At 38.0% G+C, this 25455-nt stretch overlaps 2 protein-coding genes across 5 annotated transcripts in view; both read right to left on the bottom strand.

The window, feature by feature from the left end:
• Positions 1–1974: 1974 nt before the first annotated feature.
• abhd17c (abhydrolase domain containing 17C, depalmitoylase) lies at positions 1975–13662 on the bottom strand. Its single transcript, XM_059352514.1, has 3 exons — positions 12844–13662; positions 9250–9429; positions 1975–6005 (listed from the first exon to the last, which is right to left on the bottom strand). Exons 1-3 carry the CDS (start codon positions 13326–13328, stop codon positions 5786–5788), a joined length of 885 nt encoding a protein of 294 aa, XP_059208497.1. The 5' UTR covers positions 13329–13662; the 3' UTR covers positions 1975–5785.
• Positions 13663–17659: 3997 nt separating this feature from the next.
• Positions 17660–25455, bottom strand: part of arnt2 (aryl-hydrocarbon receptor nuclear translocator 2) — a 48935-nt gene continuing 41139 nt past the window's right edge. For all 4 annotated transcript variants that reach the window (XM_059347161.1, XM_059347169.1, XM_059347176.1 and 1 more), the window contains exons 18-19: positions 24474–24619; positions 17660–23038 (exon numbers count right to left, since the gene is read on the bottom strand). In XM_059347161.1, coding sequence (XP_059203144.1) covers positions 22940–23038; positions 24474–24619 — 245 coding nt within the window. In that variant the 3' untranslated portion in view covers positions 17660–22939. The remainder of the gene's footprint in view (positions 23039–24473; positions 24620–25455) is intronic.

The raw sequence follows: 25455 nt of genomic DNA, 5'->3' as shown, positions 1-25455 counted from the left end.
TCCAGCTCATCCTGGCCTACATCCCAACCATCAGGAGGATCAAGAGGGTGACTAAGACCATCAAGCATCATTATAAATAAAAAAATTTAAAAAAAATGAACTATATTGATATATGAGATATGGTCTAATTCCATATCACATTTTAAAATATATATTGATATATCTTTTATATCGCCCAGCCCTATGTAGAAGATGAATATCCATAAAGTGTAGTACAGTGCTAATACACAGGCATGATGTCATCCATAATTGTATGTTCTGCGTTGACAGTTTAGACATTGTGGTTGACTGTGTCAAAGGTTTTCCTCTGATCAATAAATCTCTGAAAGCCTCTGGAACTTTATCAAGCATGTTCTTTTTATTTCCTCTATAAAATAGCAGTTTGCAGTTTCAGCTGATGTTAATGTTCTGGCCTAAATCCAAACTGCATATGCAGCAGATGGTGACCATAGTTTAAATGAGCTGTTGAGTTGTGTTGCTGCTTCCTCTGAAATAAACACAAATCAATCCCATATAAATCCTGAGCCTTTCAACTTCTCGGCCGTTAGGATTTGCAATACTTTTTTCCAGCTGTCTGTTAAGAGAGAACAGGGGGAGCATGATCTGGTGGAGCGATCACAACAAGTCAAGTCAAAGTTTATTTATAGAGCACATTTAAAAACAACCTCAGTTGACCAAAGTGCTGTACAGTTATTAAATTACAATACAAATCATACACAAATATAGTTATAAATAAAAACAATGAAAACAATAAAATACTAAGAACAGTCAAACAATAAAATAGTAATAAAAACTCAATCTAAAAACAGAGTTCGAGTTAAAAAAGACAAATAAAATAATAAAAAAGTAAAAAAGCCAAGGAGAATAAATAGGTTTTTAATAATGTTTTAAAGTGCTCAACAGACTGTGAGACGACTCTGTCCCCACCAGTCCAGAGTCTGGACCAGGACCAGGAGCAGGTTACCTAATGCTCTGGAAGTACTGTGGGGTTTTAAAAGCTCTGATAAATAAGACGGTGCCAGACCATTAAAGCACTTAAAAACAATTAATAAAACCTTAAACCTCTGAAGTCCAGGAGATTTTGGTTCGAATTTGTCAACTTCCTATGCATTCATTTCTGTCTCTGTTTAGCATCTTTCAGTCTGTCCTTACATCACATGCATGGCTCCTTTTTCTCCACAAACACTTGGCTATCAGTCAGATTTTTAATTTTTTTCAAATTATAGTACAGTATAAAGCTGCCAGGAATCCAAAATACAAACAAAAGACACAGGTTTCTATGGAAATGTACCTTTTTTAAAAAATGTTTTACTATTTATAAACACAAAAACAGCAGAAAAAAATAGATAAATAAAACTATAAAACTAATTAACCTGTACTCATAGTTATTCAGACAGTTGTCAGTCAGTATACTTTATATACCACTAAAGGTAAGAGCTAGGGCTGGGTGATATATATCGATGTATTTTTTTGTGGATTTTTTAAAATATGATATGGAATTAGACCATATCGCATATATCAATATAGTTAAAAAAAAATCTTTTATATATAAATGCTGCCCTTCCTAGGGTTTGTCATATTTCGTTATTTTGTAATGTTTGTTATTCTTTCCTCATATAAATGTATTCATTTCAGAATAAGATTGGCCTATTTTATTTCATAGGCTATTTTTATTTAAGATATTTTTTCATTTAAATGTGCACTTTATGGAGCTTTGATGTTGTTTTAAAGGTGCTCCTGTTGTTATATAGTATTTATGTTCACTTAAATAAACTGTTTCAATACATTTGCTCTCACTTTGCAATAAAAATATTCAGCCTAAATATATCGGGATATGACTTGTGGTCCATATCGCCCAGCCATAGTTTTTTTTTGTCAAAATGAGGGTGAATTAACATTCTAGAAAGAAGCCTAGTAGGAGTGACACATAAAACAGGCCTTTTCTAAAAGAGACAAATAAAGGCAGACACACACTTCCATGCAATATTTATTCCATTATAAGCATTAAAACATCCATTGTGCTGCCATCTTGCAACCACCTCATGTATGACAATGTGTTTCACAACATGTTTAAGGCTCATTTCATCTGTTTTAAACATTACCAAAATGTGATTCTACAAGCTTCATCTGCCTTTCATTTGCATAATGTGATTCCAGTGTTAAAAACAATGACAAGACTGCCCTGTGTAAGGGCTAATATGTATAGAGAAGATATTGAAGTATACCATTAGAAGAGTATCGTACAAACCAGCTTCAGACAGTGCAAATGTTTTAACATTTAGACTGCAAAACCGTTTTATAAATATTATCAAAACAATGATCAGGACTAAAGCAGGGTCTTCATTTCCATTATAAAGAGGAGCTAGAGGAAATATGCTAGAGATGATCGAGGGCCCGTAATCCAAAACATCGAACCGACATTAGCTATAATCAGAAAACACTAATACTCAACTAACAAACCACTTCACAGCAATACAATGATGAATCATATGATAATCACAAATTGCTATGCAAATATCCTTCAGTCTGAAAATCTTTTCAGCATTTAATCAAATGCAATAGTGTTTTTCTTAATTTTGGTTTCACTCCGATGTGATTGTTAAATATTATTTAGTGTTCCACTTTGTAATGGGGAAGAGAATAAATGACTAAAATACAGCAATAGAAGTTTAAATGTCCACAGGTGATTTTTGCCTGTGCTGTTTCCACAGCATTCCATTTTCCAATCACAGTTCTTTCAGATGTCTTTGGAGTTTGAGCTGCGATAAAAGCAAAACCATCGCAGGGCTCAGCAAACAGCTGTCATGGTAACAGAGGGCATCCCTGTAGAACCTGATAATGTAATAAATTCCCGATAATGTAATAATCCCGATAATGTAATAAAAATCTGCACTTGAGTCCATTGAAAATGTAATAAAACCTGATAATGTAATAACTTCCCGATAATGTAATAAAGTGCATTTCCCAAAAATGTAATACACTTTTTACCAATAATGTAATAAAGTACAACATTAATGGGAGGTTTTTGATCAAATCAAAGATGGCGGAAAATCCAATATGGCCGAAAAACCCCATTGAGGATGCATTGAGCTTGGATTGGCCCAAGGGTTCCAGTGATACATCCTTTGTGAAAAACGGATGAACGGGTCAAAAGTTAATAAACATTCAACTTTGACCTGTTGGTGGCGCTAGAGCTCTTGAGCTAGAGTTGCCTACACAGTATCACCACTTGAACCCAAGTAATGGGTGGTCTGCTGTTAAATTATTACAATATTGGAGAATTATTACATTATCAGGACTTGCGAAATGAAGGCTAACCTGATAATGTAATAACCTCCCATTAATGTTATACTTGGGCCAATCCGAGCTCAATGCATCATCAATGGGGGTTTTTTCGGCCATATTGGATTTTCTGCCATCTTTGATTTGATCAAAAACCTTCCATTAATGTTATACTTTATTACATTATTGGTAAAAAAAAAAAGTGTATTACATTATTGGGAAATGCACTTTACTACATTATCGGGAAGTTATTACATTATCAGGTTTTATTACATTTTCAATAGACTCAAGTGCAGATTTTTATTACATTATCGGGGTTATTATATTATCGGGAATTTATTACATTATCAGGTTCTACAATCCCTCTCCTACTGCAAGCAGCAACACATGGCAACAGGTGATGACGATGGTCAGGCTAAATTTGGTTTTAGTACCTTGCTGTCATTTCAGAATTCAGTCTGGGTTTCACAGTGACTGACTGATTGATTCCTCTGATGAAAAGCAGCAGTTATCAGTCCCCCTGAAGAACACAAAATCCCTGCTGTAGTGAACAGGATGGGGTGAAATGTTTCAGAACATAAGGCTTTATCTGCTGTGTGAAATGACTGACCCAAACCCACTGACAGCATCTTAAATACCTTCACATAGAGTTGAGTTCACAGTTCAGTGTCTTTTATCTGAAGGTAAACCCAGCAGCATGCTCCCAAACTTCAGTTTACAGTACAAAATCAAGTATGTTTTACGTTTGAATCAGCTGTCAAGTGTTATTACCACGTGGTCTCGAGTTAGAATAGTAGAACCTAGACACCTGATGCTCTCTCTTGAGGTAAGCGTCTGTATTCCCCAACATTTGGGATATTCATTGCTGTGTTGCTCAGTGGCATGGTACGCACCTGGTGTGATACGATTTACAGATACAATAAGTAAGACATTAGATACATACACTAAATGTGCACGCTGATTAGACCGCAATATTACTCTTTCAACAATGGCTTCACCCAGTGCTGAGATGTCAAGTTTAATTTCTGCAACATAGGATGATAGAAAGTTTGCTCAATGAGGCATTTTACAAATAATTTAGGTAAAATCAGCATTTTACCCATAGATGATCCACCAATCACAATGGATTTCAATTAGAGCTGCAACAATTAATCGAACAATAATAGATAATTAAATTAATCGTCAACTATTTTGATAATCAAATAATTGGTTTGAGAAGTTTTTAAAGACAATAAGTCCAAATTCTCTGATTTCAGCTTCTTTAATGTGAATATTTCTGGTTTCTTTGTTCCTTTATGACAATAAACTGAATATCTCTTTGGTTTGTGGACAAAACAAGAGATTTGAGGACGTCATCTTGTGGTTTGGGAAACACTCATTGATATTTTTAAACATGTATAGCCCAAACAACTAATCGATTAATCGTTGAAATAATCGACAAATTAATCGATAATTAAAATAATTGTAAATTGCAGCCCTAGTTTCAATAAACACTTTGTGTACACACTGCTCTTCACAACAGCTTCTCATGGTGGATCATCAGTGAAACCAATTCCAAATGTTGCTGGATTTACCAGTGGCTTCTACCAGAATTGTACCCGTGTGCCAGTTAGCAAGGCATATTGTAAATGGCTAGATTTTTAAACCAATTTTGGTATTATTTTCTTTCTGTATGTGAGAGTAGCATGCATTAGGACTGCAAAGATCACAGCAACAAAGGCCAGATATGCAGGGGTGCACACAGTTTCTAAACACACACACCAACCGAAAAAAAGTTCAACCTGCCATTTAGAAAAACAAAACCCAGTTAACAAAAAAATCAACACAGACATAACTTAACACAGAAAAAAAGCTGAAAATATATGCACATTAAAAGTGCAATTGTTTGGTAGATCCTGAATGGTAACTAAAAAAATACAGAAAAGTAAAAAATCAACAACAACGAAAAAACTTCAATTGTTTCTCAAGGTGCAAAATTGATTCTTATCCATCTGGTATAAAAGAATACAAAAATCAAGCTTGGACGCTGCAAAAACTCGATCAAAAGAAAAGCGAGAATTTGGGGAGAAACAGAGGGACAGACAGGATGTGACGTAGTGAAGCTGACAGTGAAAGACACTGGCTCAGAAAGATCAAGGAGACAGAGTGAGTAGAGGAAGGGAAGAAAAGCTGGAGTTGAGAAACTCATTCAGATTTGAGCAGCAAGTGCAAACGCAGCCTCGGCGTTGGCTGATTGGCAAACTGTGTCCACATGTAGCAGCACCTGCCAGGTTTTAGGGACAGTACACGTTAAGCCAGCTTCACTTCTGGCCGTACTGGGAACTCTCGGCTGCAACTCAACAATCTAAAACCTCCTCCTCTTCCAGTCCGCTACACATTCCTACCCTGAAATGGCTCCGAGGACAGGGGAGAACACTGTGATTAGTCCAGTCCTGCCCCTACGCTAAGAGATGATAACCAGTGTGTTGAGATGAAATCCTGGCCTGGGTGTGTCCAGCTTCCCTCAAGAGTTGCGAAGCTCAAAGGAGATGAACTGCTTGAGTCTTTCCAGGTACTGGGCGTACAGTTCAATGTCATTGTGGCCAGCTCCCTCCACCCACAGGGGCTCGACGGCACGGGGGCAGCGCTCGTACATGGCCAGACCGTGGGAGAAGTCGATCACTTCGTCTTCTGTACCGTGGATCACCAGCACAGGGGACGCAACTTTGGACACCTTGTCAATACTGTGGAGGGTAAGAAGACAGGCAACATTAAGCAGTAACAATGGGCTCCATAATTTCACTTCTTCAATACATTTCACTATTGTTCTTCATTTTGAGTGCTGGTCCAACCACCATAATCTGTCAAGGGTCTGTTGAATTGGGTGGTACTGCTGTCTGGACTGATTTCAAATACAAATGGGATCATTTGTCTTATTGTGGTGGAAATCATGACTGGGGGATATGGCTAAAATCCTGTCTCCCCATTTAGGCAATTTCATATCTCCATAATGATATATATCACGATGTAGCATTTTTTCTGGTAAATGGTTTATGAAACAACAACATGGTAAAGCCTATTTTTGTATACTGCTGTATCCTGGCATATTGGTACGACAGGCAGACTATGCAGGTAAAATGGGGGAGTATCTTATCCTCTCCCTTCAGAGCTGGCAATGGGGTATGGCAGGGTGGGCTTCTATCACCAAGCCTATTCAGCCTGCACATGGACGACCTGTCAAGGCAGTTGAGAGATTGTGGAACAGGGTGCATAATGGGTAACACCTTAATCAATCACTTTATGTACGCTGATGATTTGGTCATTATATCTTCCAGTAGTGCAGGGTTCCAACAGCTTCTCAACATATGTTCAGACTATGGGGCCAAGTTGGACATCAAGTACAATGGCACAAAGAGTTAGATAGTGATATGTAGGACCAAGGACGATCAACATCTTAATTTCCCAGGTTTCTATCTGTCTGGTCAAACCCTGTCTGTGTGTACCAATGCAAAATATCTAGGCCTCATCATCAACGATAGATGGATGATGATGCTGACATGCTTAGACAGAGAAGAATGCTATATGTCCAAGCCAATATGTTAGTGAGAAAATGTCATTACTGCTCTGATGAAGTGAAGGTGAACTTGTTCAGAGCTTACTGCACCCCTCTGTACACGGCCCCCCTCTGGGTGAGCTATAAGAAAGAGAGCTTGCACAAACTCCAGGTTGCGCATAATGACTCAGTATCCTGCTCAAGAAGCCCAGGGCTAGTAGTGCCAGCAAACTTTTTGTGATTTAGGGATAAACACCTTCCAGGCCACCCTGAGAAGACCGATGTATACGTTTATATGTAGAATGCAGGGGTCCCAGAATAATCTTATTATGCAGTACCAATCCAAGGTGTAGTTCTGATAGATACCCGTCCTATATGTGGAAACACTGGTATTTATGTCTTTTATAGGAAGTGTATCAGCACTGTTTTTTGGATATGCCACTTTTTACTGCTATTATTAGATGCCTTTTTATTGAATTTGCATAAGCACTTTTTTAATATTAGGTGAAATAATGCCTTTTACACTGTATGTTTGTTATGTACTGTAAGTGATTGTATGTCTATTTGGACGTTGGAGAACTTGAGTGTGAAATGAACACAACAATTTCATCTAAACTTACAGAGAAAAATCGTTTTATGTTAACTTAAGTTGCAGCAAATGTAATTATATTCAAAAACATCTTGGTCTAATTCAACTGCAGGTAAATGCACTGGTTTAAGCCCGCTTTGTTTACATCTTTTTTTGTTTGTTTTTTTACATATGAAGTCAATGCAATGTATAAGTAATAAAAAATGAAGGATCATGTAGTATAATAAAATGCTTAAAACACGGACAAACAGACTGAGGGAAAGTTTCTACAACAGGGCTATAGCCCTGTTAAACGGAAACAGTTGACACAATTGTATCGTTTCAGCCACATTGTTTCACATTCATGTATGACATGTGCAATAGGCTTTTTCTTTGTGTGACGTCACATGTGCATGGTTTTTCCTTTGCCATATGTCTCTGTTTGCAGTCCTGTTTACAGTCCCTTACTTTGTGATTTGTGCGTGGTGTCCTTTTTTTCCGTTTGTTTGTTTGATGGGTGCATGCCTTGTTTGGTTATTTACTTAATATTTATCTTTTTTGCCTCAATTTCGTTGTGCTAATGTATTTTTTTTATACGACCATGCAATGACAATAAAGACTCTATTCTATTCTAATAGCATCAAACCTTAATACTAATGGAAAATGCAGCAGGCAGTGTGTGTTATCTGAGGGTGTGCATGGCTTCTACATAGATTAGATTATTAATCTGGAACCATTGTATGTAGTGCAACAGAGATAACATTTCTACATAAGAGCTGGATGGGAGGTGTGTGGCAAACTTTGCAGATGGTTTTCTGGTTGTGTCCAACATTTTGTAGCAAAACTGTGTCCAAACAACAGAAGCTGCCCATTTGGGAAAGAGCTTTTTGTGGTGTGACAGCTAACAGGGAGCTCAGATACACTTCAGAAATTCTGAGAAACTCAAGCTGTCGGTGTGAAGCACCCTCTGGACATCAAGTGGCTCTTCTTTTTTGGTTTTAATGGTTTGTTCCCTATTGACTGGTGAAATAAGTTAATGTTGTGACTTATAAGACGGATATATTGTGGGAAAGCCCTGCCCTCTGCATTTGTTGGAAATTCCTTTGCAATTTCTGAAAAGGAGCTTGTTGTGCCATTACAGGCACCACATTCACCCTGTCAGAGTCATTTTAGCCTGCCAAAACCCTGGATCACTAAAATCACAATTTAAGTTAAGGGGGGGATTAGGGGAAATTAAAGTTAAAATGAAAGTTTTCCATCACAATTAGATATAACGCTAACACTTTATATTAGGGAACACATATTCAACATTAACTGCTGGCTCCTTTTGGATGAGGATTGGTAGATTGCAATGTTAATCATTGACCATTGACCAGTGAGCCACTTTGTAGAGTAATGATTGACATTACAATCAGCCAAAAGGAGCCACCAGTCACGTCAAAGGTCTGGAGAAGGTGGCTGTTTGCCGTTTCCATGGTTTCCTTCACCGCTATGTAGAGACTTATAAAGTCCATACAAAGTAAAGCATATTAAGATCATAACTCATATACAACAACTTCCTTACCTACTACTAATAAGCAATAATTCTGAGGTTATTGAGGGAAAACTCTTAGTTAATGTCTTACTGGTTGTATAATAAGGCCATGCAGAATAAGGCATTAATAACTACTAAATAATGACTAATTAAGAGCCAATATGTTACTTATTTGCATGCTAATAAGAAACTAATTAATGTTGCCTATGTGTTACCTAATCTAAAGTGTTACTGATATAACAATTAGTTATAAAAGTACAGGAAGCTTGAATATTAATAAAAAAAACATTCTGACAGATTACAAAGTAGCCCTGAGACAGGGGTGAGACTTGCCTGGGGAAGGCATCAAAGCAGTAAGTCTTCCGTGTATCGGGGAAAGCCACCCGGAGCCCTGACATGAGTGGAGAGTGGAGGATGACAGCAGCACATTCGTAGCGAGCAGCCAGGTCGATAGTGGGCACAGTGCCAATACTCTGACCGTACAGGATGATGTTCTCTGGTGTTACACCATACCTAGAGAATAACACAAAGAGCAGCAAGCTTTATTTCAATAAAGTGTTTACACACGCAAGAAACAAGACATACACATACTGTGATACTGTAAGCATTAAAAATAAAAAATAAATAAAAAATAATGCATTTAACATGAGTGTATACGTGTGTGTGTGTGTGTGTGTGTGTAAGGCTGGGCGATATGGACCAAAAGTCATATCCCGATATATTTAGGCTGAATATCAATATACAATATACATACTGACATTTTTATCGCAAAGTGAGAGCAAATGTTCAGTCAAAGCCAAATATGACATGTCACAAATAGTTTTATTGAACCTGTTTATTTAAGTGAACATAAATACTGTATAACAGGAGTACCTTTTTCTTTTTTTAATTCAAAGCTCCATTAAGTGCACATTTAAATTAAATAATATCTTAAATAAAAATAGCCTATGAAATTAACTAGCTAAATAAATATATTAATATGAGAAAAGAATAACGAACATTACATCCTTGCCTGAAGCAAGGATCACAGTTCAAATTTTAATTATATCGATGTATGCGATATGGTCTAATTCCATATCACATTTAAAAATATATCGATTTTTTTTTTAATCGATATATCGCCCAGCCCTGTGTTTGTGTGTGCCATTGAGTCCAAAAAAACATGCCATGTGTCTGCACTACAACCTTTCTGTGCCCAGTCGTAACCAGAAAATCAAAAAATGTATTGATGTTACAAGCAGTCGCAAAACGATGTGTAACAGTCTTTGAGGTACGTTAACTTGTTTCCTCAGACTGCCCTTCCTTTAAAAACGCCCAGTAGGTAATTTCAACAAGCAGCTCAATACAACCTATGTTTGGGTTTGAGCCACTGTCTTGGAATCAGTATCAATGTCCTACACCACTATTATAAAAAGGATCTTTACTGGAGCCGCGATATTATGATTCACCATGGCAACAGCTAAAACAAATGTTGAATTAAGATCCTCACACGAAAGTACGATGAGTTAGAGAAAAAAAAGCAACATGGTTGCAGCTGCAAAGGACAGAGAAGAATAAAATTTTATCTATTTTTATAATACAAAAATTAAAAAAAAAACAGCAGTGGACGGCTCCTCTCTCTCTGCTGCAGGACGGAGAGATACAAAAGATCCTTCTCTCCTACAGCCATCAGGCTGTCTCATTCTCACAGACTAACTGAATTTACCCTCAGGGATAAATAAAGTAATTTTGATTTGAATTTGATTGATTGATTGATTACAGGTGAAAACTGGTGAAATGGTATTGGCAGGAAGATAGTACAATATGGATGTGAAAACAAGTTATAATTATCTGACAATAAAATTTTAAATCAACAGATTATCATGATAATTATTTGTTGATTTCAATACAGGTAAAAAATAATCGTGATTATCATTTTGGCCATAATCGTGCTGCCCTGATCATTGGTTTGTTCTGGACCCAGTTTTATGGTTCAGCTAGTTTATCTGATAAAGCAATAATTATAAATGTCTTTTGGAAATATCTAAAATGTTTGTGCAGTATTTTCTGACATTATAGCCCCGTTCAGACTGTTTCCCACTATACTGCCGTAACCAGCTGTGGCTGCTCCCCACCTCAGGGCATTCATACAGATTTTACAAACGCGTATTATAGGCGTCCATTCATGTTGCAGTCCAGCATCATAGAACAAAGCAGGAGGAGACGGTAGTAGCGTGTCACAGAGCAGCGGCTGTGCTGCTAATTGCATTATGTATGTCTGAGGGAAAATAATTGGTACAACATAGTATCGCGATATTTTGCGTGGCAATATAATATTGATTCATTGCCGCCAAGTATCTATATTTAGTGTTCCCTTTTTTCCCCCCAGAGGCCATATTTGGCTACCAGAGGCTCATTTGGTGGTATCATATGAAACTAGAAGACCTAAGGCACCATGTGCGTCAGGAAGTGTCTGGAAGTTGCCGAAATAATGCTGCGAAGTTAGGCTTTTTTATGTTTCATAAAAAAAAAAAATCAGAGCAGTGAAGCTTAAAGTTGAGGAAAGTTTGATAAAATGCTGCAGTTGTTGTCGTCCATACATGTTTGATATCAGTTCAGTTTGACTGAATACTTTGTTGGTCAGTCTGTGGGTTTGACTCTCATTGTGGAGAAATAAAAAGACTGAAGTGAGATCAATAGACTGAGAATTTTTCGCTTATTTGACAAAAAAATTCTTGATTGAATTTAATTTTTGTGGTTAAACGGCAATATATGGTGCAATACTCACCATATCGCAAAAATCTTGAAATTGCAATAATATTGTATCGTGACTCAAGTATCGGGGTAAAATTGTATTGTCGCGCCTCTGGGGATTCCCACCTCTATGTGTTTGTGTACAGTTTGTGTACAATAAGCAGCAGCAGTATTTATATATGAAGCGACTGCACCGGCCAGTGCATTCAAATACATTTAAACTATGTAATACATTAACTCCATCTGCTCAAAGTTCCTCTGCCCTACTATATGTTTTATATTTTATTGTTTGATGTAATATTTGTGTCTCCAGTAATATCTCTGCCAGTCATATCAAGGCAGGAGTTTGTGTTTTGAAAGTTTTGTTTACAGGTCAGGTCACAGACATGATGTGCTGAGCAGAAAGATAACTGACTTCAACGGATCAAGAGGGAGGCACCTTTTGGAAGCGATCTACCTACATTCTTAGTAAACTTTGTTAGGATATAAAACTGGGTTTTAGGGAAATTATACTTGGTTCAGCCTTCATGATCTGAACAGCCTAATGTCATGTCAGGGATGTGTAATTTGAAACCAGAGACTCTGTAATTGCACATTTCTTGACGTATTGTAATAAAATGATAAAATAAACTGAGAACTCGGACGTCTTCTGCCCATCGGGCGGCTGTGGCTCAGTTGGTAGAGCGGGTTGCCCCCCAACCGAAGGGTTGGTAGTTTGATCCTTGACCGTCGCAGCCTACATGTCGAAGTATCCTTGAGCAAGATACTAAACCCCGATGCTGCGTTCATCTGTGTGAGAATGAATTCCCAATGGTGGCAGGTGGCACCGTTTAGGGTAGCCTTTACCTGTATGAATGTGTGTGTGAATGGGTGAATGAGCGCAGTCTGTAGTGTTAAGCGCTTTGAGAGCAGAAATAGGTGAGGATTTTGTGTTGGAGTCATATAATTTTATTTTAAAGGTTTCCTCAATGTATTTCTCAACAATCGAGACATGAACATCAAAGAACTGAGGCGAGTGTTTGCTGACCTACAATGTTTTTGTGCAGAATGAAGGCAAGCTGGTTGATGTGTTCTTGCTTTTAATGTTTTTGCCCAAAGCTCTGAGTGAAATCTGTTCAGGATCCCCTCCTGAACAGATTTCTCCCAGGGCTCCAACAATGAGAGAGCAGGCCCAGTCTCCTGGTTGATACTCACTTGTTCCTCAGGACCTGCCAGGCCGCCTCTATGTCCGCATACAGGTTCTTCTCAGAAGGCTTCCCGGTGCTGACCCCGTATCCGGAGTAATCGTAGGAGAACACGTTGCAGTTGATCCTGGAGCCGAGGCCGATATAGAAACTGCACATCTGGCCGAGGTCCACTGCGTTCCCGTGGGAGAAAAGCAGCGTGTAGCGGCTGTTCGGGGCGCAGCGCACAAACATACAGCCGACCCGGTTCCCCCGACTGCTCCTGGTGCTAAACACCTCCACTGCGTCCAGCTCTCTCTGGGAGTACTGCCAGTCTGCCCGCTCGGTCAGGTGTAAGCTGGTCAGCCCGTCAGCATCAGTGTGGACAGAGTAGGTGGGCTCCGGGGGGAGGAAGGCCAGCTTGGCCGCGATGCGGCTAGGACAGGGCGGACAGCAGAACAGCCAGCACAGTTCACCGAGAGAAAACCCATTCATCCTGGGGCCTTGTTCAGGCATTAGGCACGGGGTGACCCGGTGAATTAACTTCTAGTGAAACAGAAAGGCAGCTCTCTCCTGCTCTAGCTTCTATTTATCTCCCATTGGCAGACACAGTGTTGGTGACCGATGCTCGGTCCTCGGCTGGCAGCTAACGCGCTAACGGCTAAATTTAACACTTCATGTAAATTAGAGATAAACTAAAACGAAGCATTTACATCATTTTACACCACAAACAGTGGAGCGACGAGTTTCGATATAACAACTTGGCATTTAAAACACATACTTGCTGTCCGTCAACATTTCTTGCCAGTGTATACACGGAGAACAGCCATTAGTCTGAATGAGACAAGCCGGCCTTCCGGTACACCCGGATATCCGGTTCGGCTTTTATTTTGTTTATTTTATTAGTCATCTGAATTGTTTTATATCGTCACACTGTTAAAATAATCGCCTAAGTCATTTTATGTCAAAATTGTTGTTGTTTTTTGCCTAAATCATCTCCTCATGCCACCTATAGTAAAATCGCCTGTATCCTCAGTTGATCAGATCATGTGATTTTACCCCTTTAAGATAATGGCCTATGTCAAGTGTGTGACTTAAGCGGATTTATTATGCCTAACTCAAAATAAAATTTGACTTAGGCAATTTTTTTGAACATGCCTTGTGAATTAAGCAAGATATGGTAACACTTCATTTTGAAGGTGTCTACATAAGAGTGACATGAGCGTGTCATAAACATGACATGGAATGTGTCATGAACATTAATGACACTTTGAAGTAACATTAATGCTGATGATACTTGTCATGTCATGTTTCTGACAGGCTTGTGTGACTCTTATGTAGACACCTTCAAGTCTAACGCCTAAGTCATTTATTTCTCTTGAGTTGCATAATTTACACAGTGTTATTACTATGCTAAGGAAGCCCTGAACGGCCATGCATTCTTATATTTTTTTCCCCTCCATTTTCTCGTGATAACAAGTAAATTTCATTTATTTTCTCGAGATCTCGAGAAAACAATCATTTTACTGTGTACAAGCAATAGTCTGCTATATTCAGAAATGTGGAATTTTGCCCCATTTCCATAATAAATCATGTTTCCCCCTTGATTAAAGATTACTTTTGCGTGAGGACAGTTCATATTTCTTTTCATCTGCATCAAAAGCTAATAAAGACTTGTGGCTAGGCAATCTGGTCAACTCATGGTACAGCATGGCCTGCTAACTCTCACTGTAACTAACTCTCATGCAGTACGTTGCAGTGTTTCTCACTGAGCTAAACTCTGGGGCCATAACCTGTGAGCAGAGATGAGAAGCTCAGCAAATCTTGACTCAATACTCAGTGCTAGACCGAAAAACTGTTACAGAGGAATTAAAAACAATGTGGGGCAGCAGGAGAAAACTTTATTGACACACTCATTGATACACTGCTCCTCTTTCATGTCTGTCACATGTGCTCAGTGAGAACCTGCTTCATCTGTAAGAGAATCAGGAGCCAATGGCAGCAATTCTGGTGTTCCTCTCAAATGCCAATCGAGTTGCGTGGTACTGGACAGTGAGCACAGGTCCCAGTAGAGGAGGATCAGGCCCTTATACCACCCTCATGGAGTCTGTTCTGACAGTTTGGTCAGAAACATGCACACTAGTAGCCTGCTGGAGGTCATTTTGTGGGGCTCTGGCAGTGCTCCTCCAGTTCCTCCTAACTCTAAGGAGCAGATATCAAAATCAAAATGACTTAATTTCTCCCCGAAGGTAAATTCAGTTAGTCTGGTAGAATCTCTGTTAGAATGAGACAGCCTGATGGCTGTAGGAGAGAAGGATCTTTTGAATCTCTCCGTCCTGCAACAGAGAGAGAGGAGCCGTCCACTGCTGTTTTTTTGGTCCATAAAGGTTTTGTGTAGCAGATGATCTGGGTATTTCAGGATGGCCTGGAACATGTTGACAGGTCATCTCTTCACCACCTCCTCCAGTGTGTCCAACCTGGCTCCAACCACAGAACCAGCTCTTTAGACCAGTCTGTCCAACCGCCTTCATCTCTGTGTGTGATGCTGCCTCCCCAGCAGACTGCAGCATAAAACAACACACTACCACCACAGACTGATAAAACATCTGCAGTATCACACTACACATGTCAAGATCGCTCCTGTTGCTGCCCTTCTACCACCCTCTTAAATGCTCTTCCAACAGCAGCTGGAATAGTGTTGCCAACTTAGCGACTTTGTTGATATATTTAGCAACTTTTCAGACCCCTCCAATGACTATTTTTCAAAAAAGCGACTTGCGACAAATCTAGCGACTTTTTCTGGTGTGTTATTGGAGTCTTTTGGAGAGTCCTTCCAGCGTGTGCTGCCCTGGGCCCGTCCCAAAGCACTCACAAGCAGCCCAGTCCTCCCGCAGCAGTCTCTCCCAGCTGCAGTCAGAGCAGAGATGTTAACCCCTCAGCGTCCAGTCTGCAAATGAATCTTGCATGTGCAAAGTCGCCACTGGCTGGCTTACAGTCTGTTTTGGATCACTTTTACCAGTTCCTAGGCCAGATAAAGGAGGAGGGTTGGAATTGTGACAGATGACACATGCAGTTCTAAACATATTTAGGGTGTTTTTTACTATCTTTTTGAAATTTTTTTTGGTGGTATGCTGTGAGATTTTTCTAAAAAAGGTTGGGAAACACTGTCTTAATTGTTTTGAGCAGTGTAAAATCAAGCATCTCATTGGCTGCCAGTGTCACCACCACCACCTGCATTAACTTGTCAGTTTTGCCTGTGACAATACACATCAAGATCCTCTTTTCACAATTGAGAGCATAGAAAAGGTAGGTAATAGTTCCCTACATTCCTTCTTGACATAATGTGCACTCCAATTAGGCTTTCAAATTCCCCTCTGACATTTCCAAGCTCTGCAGCATTTGTAATAGACTGGCAGAAGGAGAACTTTTCATCCTCAGGTGTTCATTCTGTATCTACATGTTGTCTGGCTCCAGTCCATACCTCCTGCCTGACTGCCATCAGCACAGAACTGTCACAATGTGGTTAAAAAAAAAGAAAAAGAAGAAAACTCCCATTTCAACTGCTGTAAATAATGGCATCTAGTCTCTTCAAAGCACCTTGCCTCAGGACCTGAAACTATCACCAAGATGCTCTGCTGTGCTGTGTGTGAGACAGTGTTTAATTTGCATAAACCACTGAGATGTTATGCAGTGAATGTGTGTGTGTGCGCATGGTGGTTGTCGGGGCATATATACATGTTCATCTGCAGGCAGCATGTATCCATGCTAACAGGCAAGGTTATTATAGTTAACGAAAACTAACAAAATAACGAAAACTAGAATTGAAAAAACATTTTTGTTAACTGAAATAAAAACAAAAACAAGGGTTTAAAAAAAAAAAAAAACTAACTGAAACTGTATTGTGTGGTTACAAAACTAACTAAAAATTATAGTGAAAATGTCCTTAGTTTTTGTCTTTGCCAACTTTTTTCATACATAGTCCAGTGTTTCTATTAGAAAGAGGATTCTGTTAGTGAACATGCAGGAATACATGGTAAAAATGTGTACTGAGACTGGGATGTCTACACCTGGAAAAACACTTGGAACTGTAAGAGTTAATAACCTTATTGGGGCTAAGATGGAAATAAAGGCAAAATTTATTATGACCTCTTTGAATCTCACAAACCAACACATAGTCCATTAAAAAAAACTAAAACGAATACAAACTAAACTAAAACTAAGCATTTTCAAAAATTAAAAACTAAACTAAAACTCATTAGAAAAAATATCTATTCATCTATCTGCTTTTATGACTTAATAACCTTATTGGGGCTGAGATGGATCAGACAAAGGAAATAAAGGAAACATTTATTGTGACCTTATTGAATCTGGCACCCAACAAATACCCCATTACAAAAAAACTAAAACTAACACTAAAACTAATAAAAACTAAACTAAAACTAAGCATTTTCAAAAAATAAAACTAATTAAAACTAGCAAACTCGCTCTAAAAACTCATTAAAACTTAATTTGAAAACAAAAAATCACAACAAAATTAAAACTAAAACTAATGAAAAATCCAAAACTATTATAACCTTGCTAACAGGTTTATCTTAAATCTCCTGCAAACAGTTACAAAAGCTTTTACACCACAGAGACACATAACAACCAACTGTTCCAATCAAGACTACACACAACTTGTTGGTTATGTGGATATTTATAGGAATGCTGGGAAAGGTGTGGTGTCCCAATTTTTTTTATTAGAAAGCGTCGATTCACCACACCATCAACAAGATACATACCTTCACAATCAGTACAATAGAACTGTACCATAATCTGATGTTGTTACCTGTAGTTACTTATCTGTAGTTTTTGTTTACATTACTGTCCTTTGTGTTCTGAGTGACAGTGTATGCTTTCTTAAAAGGTATAACAATCTTAACCCATAAGAACCCAGACCCAGTTATCCTTAAAGGAAAATTATGGGGTTATACAACAGACCAAGTGGACCACATAGAACACATTTATGTTTTTAAAAAAAAATTCTACCCCTAAATGTCAAAGATCTGTGATGTGACATATACGTTACATTGGGCGTTTATGGTATTTATGTTTATGATATTTCTTATTTAAAAAAAAAAAAAAAACTAGACACATTTTCTGCTCACAGAAACACAAATATACATCTCCACAACATTTATCAAAATTGTGACATTATTAGTGCTCATACCAAATTATTTTTGTTTTTAAGTAACAGAATAAGTATAAATCAATAATAAATAAAAACAAATAACATTTGCCCTTTTTTTGCATCTCCATAACATATATCAAAATTGTGACTTTAATTTGTTCAGGAAATCTGGTCAGAACAAGTTGAATGTAATAAAGGACACCCTATTAACAGATTAGAATTGTTAAATGGGTTTAAACTTAGCCCCGTAACAAAAAATAAGCTTTTTGAAATGAGCTAATTTTTCACATTTCTGTTTCCAGTCACAGCAACATTTTGAAGAAGTCACTTCTTGTCACAGTCACGTGACCACCACACCAGGGAGTTGAGTATACGTCGATAAGGGATTTAATGAGTTAATGTGAAGCATAAAGCTGAATATGGGAGATTCTAGAAGATTTAGTGTTTGTTACAACCATGTCACCATGGGTTCTTATGGGTTAAAATACAGATAAAGGGCTCCTGTTCATGTTACACATGTCATGAGATACTATTATTACTGATACATTAAGGTGAAGGAAGACTTGTACTGTTGTAGTTGGTAAAGGTAGAGTTAATGTTAACTACATAGCATTGTTAGTTATTTAAATTAGTAAGAAAATATCACATTTTAGACGATGATCGTATTTTCTGTTGGTAAAATCTTAATGTAACCCGCTTCAGATGGACGCCATGTAACCAATAAGAATTTATTGTCACAAGCACAATTTGTTACACAAAAATAATGGGTCACATTTACACAATTTACACATGTCTAGAACTCAATGTACAATTAATATACTAAATAAATACCAATAGTTAAAAACGTACTCACGTTGCACACAATATCATTAAAACCTACACAAAAAACATGTACTGTGTGAAAGTAACACGAGTTGACATAAAAATCACATTATTTACAAAAAAGAAAAAGAGAACATCAATTTGAGAATTTTAGCAAAAGGACTGATGTCTGTTCAAGGTTCTCCCATCTGTCCGCCAGAGACATTATACAATCTATCCTGTAAAAGCTCCCCTGCTCCAAAGTATTATTCAGTGTCTTTATAGTTGAAAAACTTATAAAGTAATAAAGTCAAGTAGCCAGAGCTGAAGAACACCAAATACACTAGTAAATACTGCGCTCTGCTTGGATGGTATGGTGGGTTTTCCTTTTAAAGAAGGCTGGTGAGACTAGCAGTTAGCTTCATGAAGTGCACTTTTAGCCTTAGCTTAGCATCTGTCTGCAATGAGGTTTTTTTTCTTCCTTTTTTTCAGATTATAATTTATACCTTGAATTTTTCTATACTCAGATCAGGTTTTTCGCTAGAGTTCTGATATCACCATATAGTTCCACAATAAGGTTGGAGTGAGTGAGGACAGCAGGAGGTGGAGGTGAAAAGCTGCTGCTGTCCTGTTGGCAGCAGTGGTGTGAACGAGGCTGCACCAGGCAGATGGAAGTGCACATCTTAAACACTCACAGAAATGTTACTGTGTTGAACTGGGACCATATGGTGTTCGTACCAGCATGTACATCAACACTGCTGTTGACTCACGCTCTACCACTGTAGGAGTACCAGATGAGGACAGGACAACAGGGACAAAATGCATGAATGTGCATACCCTTTAATCCGTTTAATTTGTTCTTTCCAATTTCAATTGGCAATCAAAAATCAAATAATGAAAAATTGACTGCTTATTTTGTTATTTGTTTTAACATAAAAAGCAAAAAAAATGCTTGTTTTTACACATTTCAATATTAGACTCAGATCAAAAATATGAAATGGAAAAATGGGCACCAGGGCTGAAATTGATTTGAATATTTAATTGGTAGGGTTTACGTGACCCGGAAGTTTGACTGCGATCAAGTGAGCCGTCATTCTCTTCTCCGTAGTCAAACCAGCTGTCACTTATGGTAACTATATAATGTAGTGCGCCTGTAATGTGATATTTATGGTAACTGTATAATGTAGTGAGCCCGTATTGTGATATTTATGGTAACTATATAATGTAGTGCGCCCTTATTGTGATATTTATGGTAACTATATAATGTAGTGCGCCCGTATTGTGATATTTATGGTAACTATATAATGTAGTGCGCCCGTATTAGTGCGCCTGTATTGTGATATTTATGGTAAATTCTTTGAGGCTGCTCAGAGCCAGCTGACATGAATGAGGAACAATTTACTGTCATTCTTTCTCACTTTTTTTTTCAATATAAATCTCTTACTTAACATGAACACACCACGTGAATAATTAAATTGCGCCGCTCCGAAAATGTATTTGTTGTGTCGACGTGCGGTTTTCAGTTTTCGGAATAAAGTGTTACACAACCAGGCCAAAAACCAGATAAATATGGAAAGAAGATTAATCGCATGATATTCAAATTCAGTCCTGGCGCCAGTTTTTCCATTTTGTATTTTTGATCTGAGCCTAACATTGAAATATGAAAAAAAAAGATTTTTTTTTCGTTTTGTGTTACAATAAAAAACCAATGACAAAATAACCAATCAGTTTTTCATTATCTGGTTTTTGATTGCCAATTGAAAATGGAAAGAATGAATGATACACAGATTCCCTTTGTTTCTGACTCATAATTAATTAATTCATTTTGGTCTGTTATGTCAATTTTATTTATATAGCCCAGAATTACAAATCCCAGATTTGCCTCAAAGGGTTTAACAGACTGTACATGTCACTGTAAAATGATGTGCACTGATATTATTATTCATGAATGCTTGTCAACAAGCATGACTGTTGCCATCCTTAAGTTCGTATGAACAAAAAACAAACTTGTTCTGTCCTTAATTGGACGACTAGTTGTATCCCCTAATAACACGTAAGCAGTCTCTGTGTCACATTATGAGCTGGGACAGCCACTCAGCCACTGACAGAGGTACCAAATGCATGACCCAAGCATGTCATTGCCACATTGCTGGATGAACTGGGTGACCATATATTAAGCTGTGTGCTCACACTTAAATATAATCATGCTTGGGAGTAAATGGAGAAGCGATGCACACATATTAACTGTAGCTGTCAGTGTATGGGACTGCTGAGACTGTGATTAGACCTACAACAACATGTGATGATGTGCTGCTTATATCTACTTTTAGCTCTAAATATGTCGAGGTTCACCTCTTCTTTCAACAAGTCTTATTGTGACAATCTACAGTGCATGGTCAACTAACAGCAATTACATGGTACACACTCTGGGCGTGTAAGTAAGGCATAAGGGTCAAAAGGGTGGTATTTAGTCTCTTATTTATTCATAGTTGTCTTTTTTGGAGAAATATGAATTAAACCAGTCAGAGTGTCATCTGTCATTACCTCTAAAAGCCAGGTAGCCTGCACCTGGTGCTCTGCTATTTATTTACATGGTGAATTCAGCAAAGTGGAGAAACAAATGGACCATCTGTCTCTGATGTCTCCCAGTCCTCTGTCCCCTCAACAACTCCATTTGACTGCATATGAGCAAATGCACTGATAACCTATTCAACTGAGAAGAAATAGCACTTAACCGCTGATCGCCTCTCACCCTAATGAATTTTCTTATTTACATGGATATTACAGCCCCACCAGTCCCTGTAGGTTGTGTAGCTTTTTAAATAATGTGTTGTATTAAAGAACGAGTGTTTCCTTAACGATATACTATAAGGATTACAGAGACTAATTTCAATGATTGAAAACAAGTCCATGCAGCAAATATCACTGGACATTTGAGCAGCAATCTGCATCTGTCTGAAACTAGCAATGACAGTTGAGCTGCACTGTATGATAGGCCCGACATCTTTTAAAAAAGCTACTTTCAATGTACACAAAGTACGTCTGTTTTGCAATTTTTATGCAGAAGTGCAGGCTAAAATTCCTCAACAGGTAAGTAATGATTAATTACCGTGCTCTTACTGGGTCGTTTTACAGTTTAATGAAATGTAAAAAGTAGTCTGGAGTAAAGCTCAGTGTCAGCTTTACATCAACACTATTACTAAGACTGAAATGTTAAATTATCTAATGACATATTTCGTGTTTAGTTATTCAATTCATATTTAGAATAACGTGGCTCAGCTGTCCGACATTAGCTAAAATAATATCAAGAGGTCTGCATGAAACAAGTTGAAAAAAATAAGACAGGGTGCTGGCAGAGACATTTGGGCTGGAACCTTCAGATGGCACTCTGTATCAACCTTGTTGAGGGACTAATTCTATAGATGTCACTGATGACATGGACTGCACTCATTTTGTTAATGCTGTTAAAAGGTGAAGGTAAAGAAAATCCCCCCTGTGTATTTCTGTGTGACTTAAGTTAATGTTTTTCCTCAGTTTTTTGTTGTCATTTCATCCTGAAAACAAAACTCCATGAACTAAATCCTCCAAAAGAGATGTGGACGCAGACAGAAGCAGACATGCATGCAGTTCTGTACATAATTGGGTGTAGCATATGTGCATATCTGCACGCTCATAAATTTTGGTCATCTGCGTAAATGCTTGCAGACATAACCCACTGACAAATATTATGTAATGTAGACATTTTTGGTGGAAATAAAGGAAATATAAAATCCTGGACAATAGTACTGATGCTAGCCAGTGAAAAATACTTGACTGGTCTCCTCTGGTCGTGCTGACGCTGACTGCAGGGGACCGAACAGATTTAGCAAACTGAATAACACGGACTACACATTTTTGTTTAAAGTTGACTCGAGAAAATGTCTCTCTCCTCTTTGAAAAGATGAGGTATGTGTATGTTTACGGATACATCTTGCAGGCCTTGGAGCCCAACAAATGGTCAACTGTGTGTGTGTTTGTGTACAAATGGCAAGTGCACCCAGACATTCACTGTGCTGCACATCAGCTGCATGTTGGTGATCCAGCTGTATAGAAAAATGAGACATTACAGATAAACGCAAACATCAGTGCAGTTCTGAGAGGGAGAAAGATGGAGATGTTACTCAGAGAAGGGTGGGAACATGCCAAGGTCAGCAAAGTCCTCAATGTTGTAGTTGGCTGTTCCCTGGGTAGGATCTCCAGCCAGGGGGAGCATGTCCTGTAGAGACACAAGGAGGGGTCAGAGGTCAGGCTATGGTCTGCAGCCAGCTGCTGGACAATGCTTTGACAAACTATGAATGAATGAATGGATGGATGCTTTATTTCGGTTAAAAATGAATAAATAAAATTGTGTTTTTATTAGGGCTGGGACTTTAATGCGTTAATTAAGATTAATTAATTTCACAAAAATTAACGCGTTAAAAATGTTTTAATCGCACTTATTTTTGCACCACGGAACGTTTCTCACTGGATGAGTTTCAGGCGGACCGATTATACTGGAGCACCAACTAGCGTTCATGAGTTCAGACAACAACAAACCACAGTGAACATGAAGGAAGAAGCTGATGAGACGCTTTGGTTGGCCCCGTGGATGATGGGACATTTTGTTACAAAAAACCAATGGATGGAAGCGTCGATAAGAGCATGGTTGTGTTGCTATGCAACAAGGAATTCACATATCACCGCAGCACATCCAGTATCACCTCAATGCTAAACATATAGCAGCTAGTGGCTAGTGTGGTAGCCTGCGTGGATTGTGTTTTACTTAAAAAACCAAAGTATTCTAGTTTACAGAAGGTCTACCTGCCTATAGGCTACCTGAATTTCTGAAATGTACTATATTTCTAAATATGCTATTGCTATGCTTAATGGCAAAAATTGCACTGGTCTTTTGGACTTGAACAAAAATAAACAATATTTTTGTTGCTTAAGCTTATGTATTCAGTCATTATTCAATGGTATACTAAAAATCCATGTGAAAAAAATTACTTCTCACTGTTCTCAGGTCAAATATTTATATGCGATTAAAATGCGATTAATTAATTACAAAGCCTCTAATTAATTCGATTTTTTTTTTTTGAAGTCCCGGCCCTAGTTTTTACAAAAGAATCCCTCAGACAGCATTGAAAAAGGACTAGGCTGAAGCCTCAAAGCTTATTTTTGCCTCTCCTGTACCATCTTACATTAACTGAATAATTCACATCGTTACAAAACACATAATAGCTTAAACTGAAAAATCAAATTCAACCAAATTTCATTGTAACCTTTGATAATTTTAGACATTAAAGTCTTCTTGAAAACTAACATAGCACTACACATCTTTATTTCATCATTTAGTCCATAATTCCATAATCTTACACCCAAAACTGACACACATCTCTACTTGAGATTAGTTCTGACTTTATGAGTTTCAAACATTAGCAACCCCCATGTTATACATCCCCTGCCTTCATTTAAACCTTTTTTTTTTTTTTAAATACAAACAGGAATTGACATGTTTACCACTTGAAACATAATTTTCTAATGTTTTTGAATATACAATGTCCAAAAAAATGTAATATGTGTGATCTTATAAAAAGCTGATTGGTAGAATCACGGTATCCAACTTCATTTATTATCCTAATAGGCCAGCAGTGTGTGTGAGTGTGTGCTACCTGGAATACTTCTGTCTGGCTGGGGTTGGGGTGTGTGTGCTGTTCCCCGGCCTGCTGGGAGTGATGCTGGTTCTGCCACTGGGACCAGACCTCACTGGGACGACCCTGGAACTGGGCTCCACTCTGACTGCTCTCCCCCGACACATCTGAAAACACACTCAGGGGGTTACACTCGAAATATGACTCAATTCAAATAGGCATAGATATTCAAATTTAAATTAATTTCTTTAAAACAATTTCATCTAACTTTAATCTGATGAGTATCTAAAGCAACACAGTTTCTTTGATTGTTGTTCACACTATTACGTGTTGCTCACATAAACAAGCTGTAAGCACCACCAAAAAGAATCTCTGAGGATCAGGATAAGGATATATCCACATAAAACAAACTTCAAGGACTGCCTTTATTCACCTATGTAAGATTGCAAAGAAAAGGCACACCCTGTCTAAAGAAGAACCCTCCCCCAAAAATCTCCCAACTGCAAAAATACACTCTCAGGCTTACTTATTGTTCCAAAAGTCTCCAAAACTAGAAAGGGAGTCAGCTATCAAGCTTGTCTTCTGTAGAACCAGCACCCAGCTTTTGGTCCAGGCAGACACCCTGACCACATTTTAAACTTCAATGGGACATATGATTTTCATTTTCAGGTTCATACTTGGATTTTTGCTTTCCACTAGAATATGTTTACATGATTGAATGTTAGTCCTCCTCAGTATCTATATTAATAAGATTAGCAGACAGAAAGATACAAACAGAGACTTCAACATACACATACACGGTAACACTTTAGATTAGGGACAGGTATTCAACATTAATGAGTTGCTTATTAGCATGCAAATAAGTAACATACTGGCTCTTAATTTGTCATTATTAAGTAGTCGTACTTAATAGTAGCCTTATTCTGCATGGCCTTATTATACAACCAGTAAGACATTAACTAAGAGTTTTCCCTCAATAACCTCAGAATTATTGATTATTAGG

The sequence above is a fragment of the Centropristis striata genome, chromosome 2 (genome assembly GCF_030273125.1).
Source record: "Centropristis striata isolate RG_2023a ecotype Rhode Island chromosome 2, C.striata_1.0, whole genome shotgun sequence".
NCBI classification, from domain to species: Eukaryota; Metazoa; Chordata; class Actinopteri; order Perciformes; family Serranidae; genus Centropristis; species Centropristis striata.
Note: the sequence above shows the minus strand (reverse complement) of the source record. Positions and strands in the feature narration are given on the sequence as shown.

Coding starts and splice junctions, on each gene's coding strand:
- abhd17c (XM_059352514.1), bottom strand. CDS start 13,328: ATGCCTGAACAAGGCCCCAGGATGAATGGGTTTTCTCTCGGTGAACTG. Junction 9,430..12,843: donor TGGCAGGTCCTGAGGAACAA/GTGAGTATCAAC, acceptor GTTATTCTCTAG/GTATGGTGTAACACCAGAGA. Junction 6,006..9,249: donor TGCTTTGATGCCTTCCCCAG/GCAAGTCTCACC, acceptor TACCCTCCACAG/TATTGACAAGGTGTCCAAAG.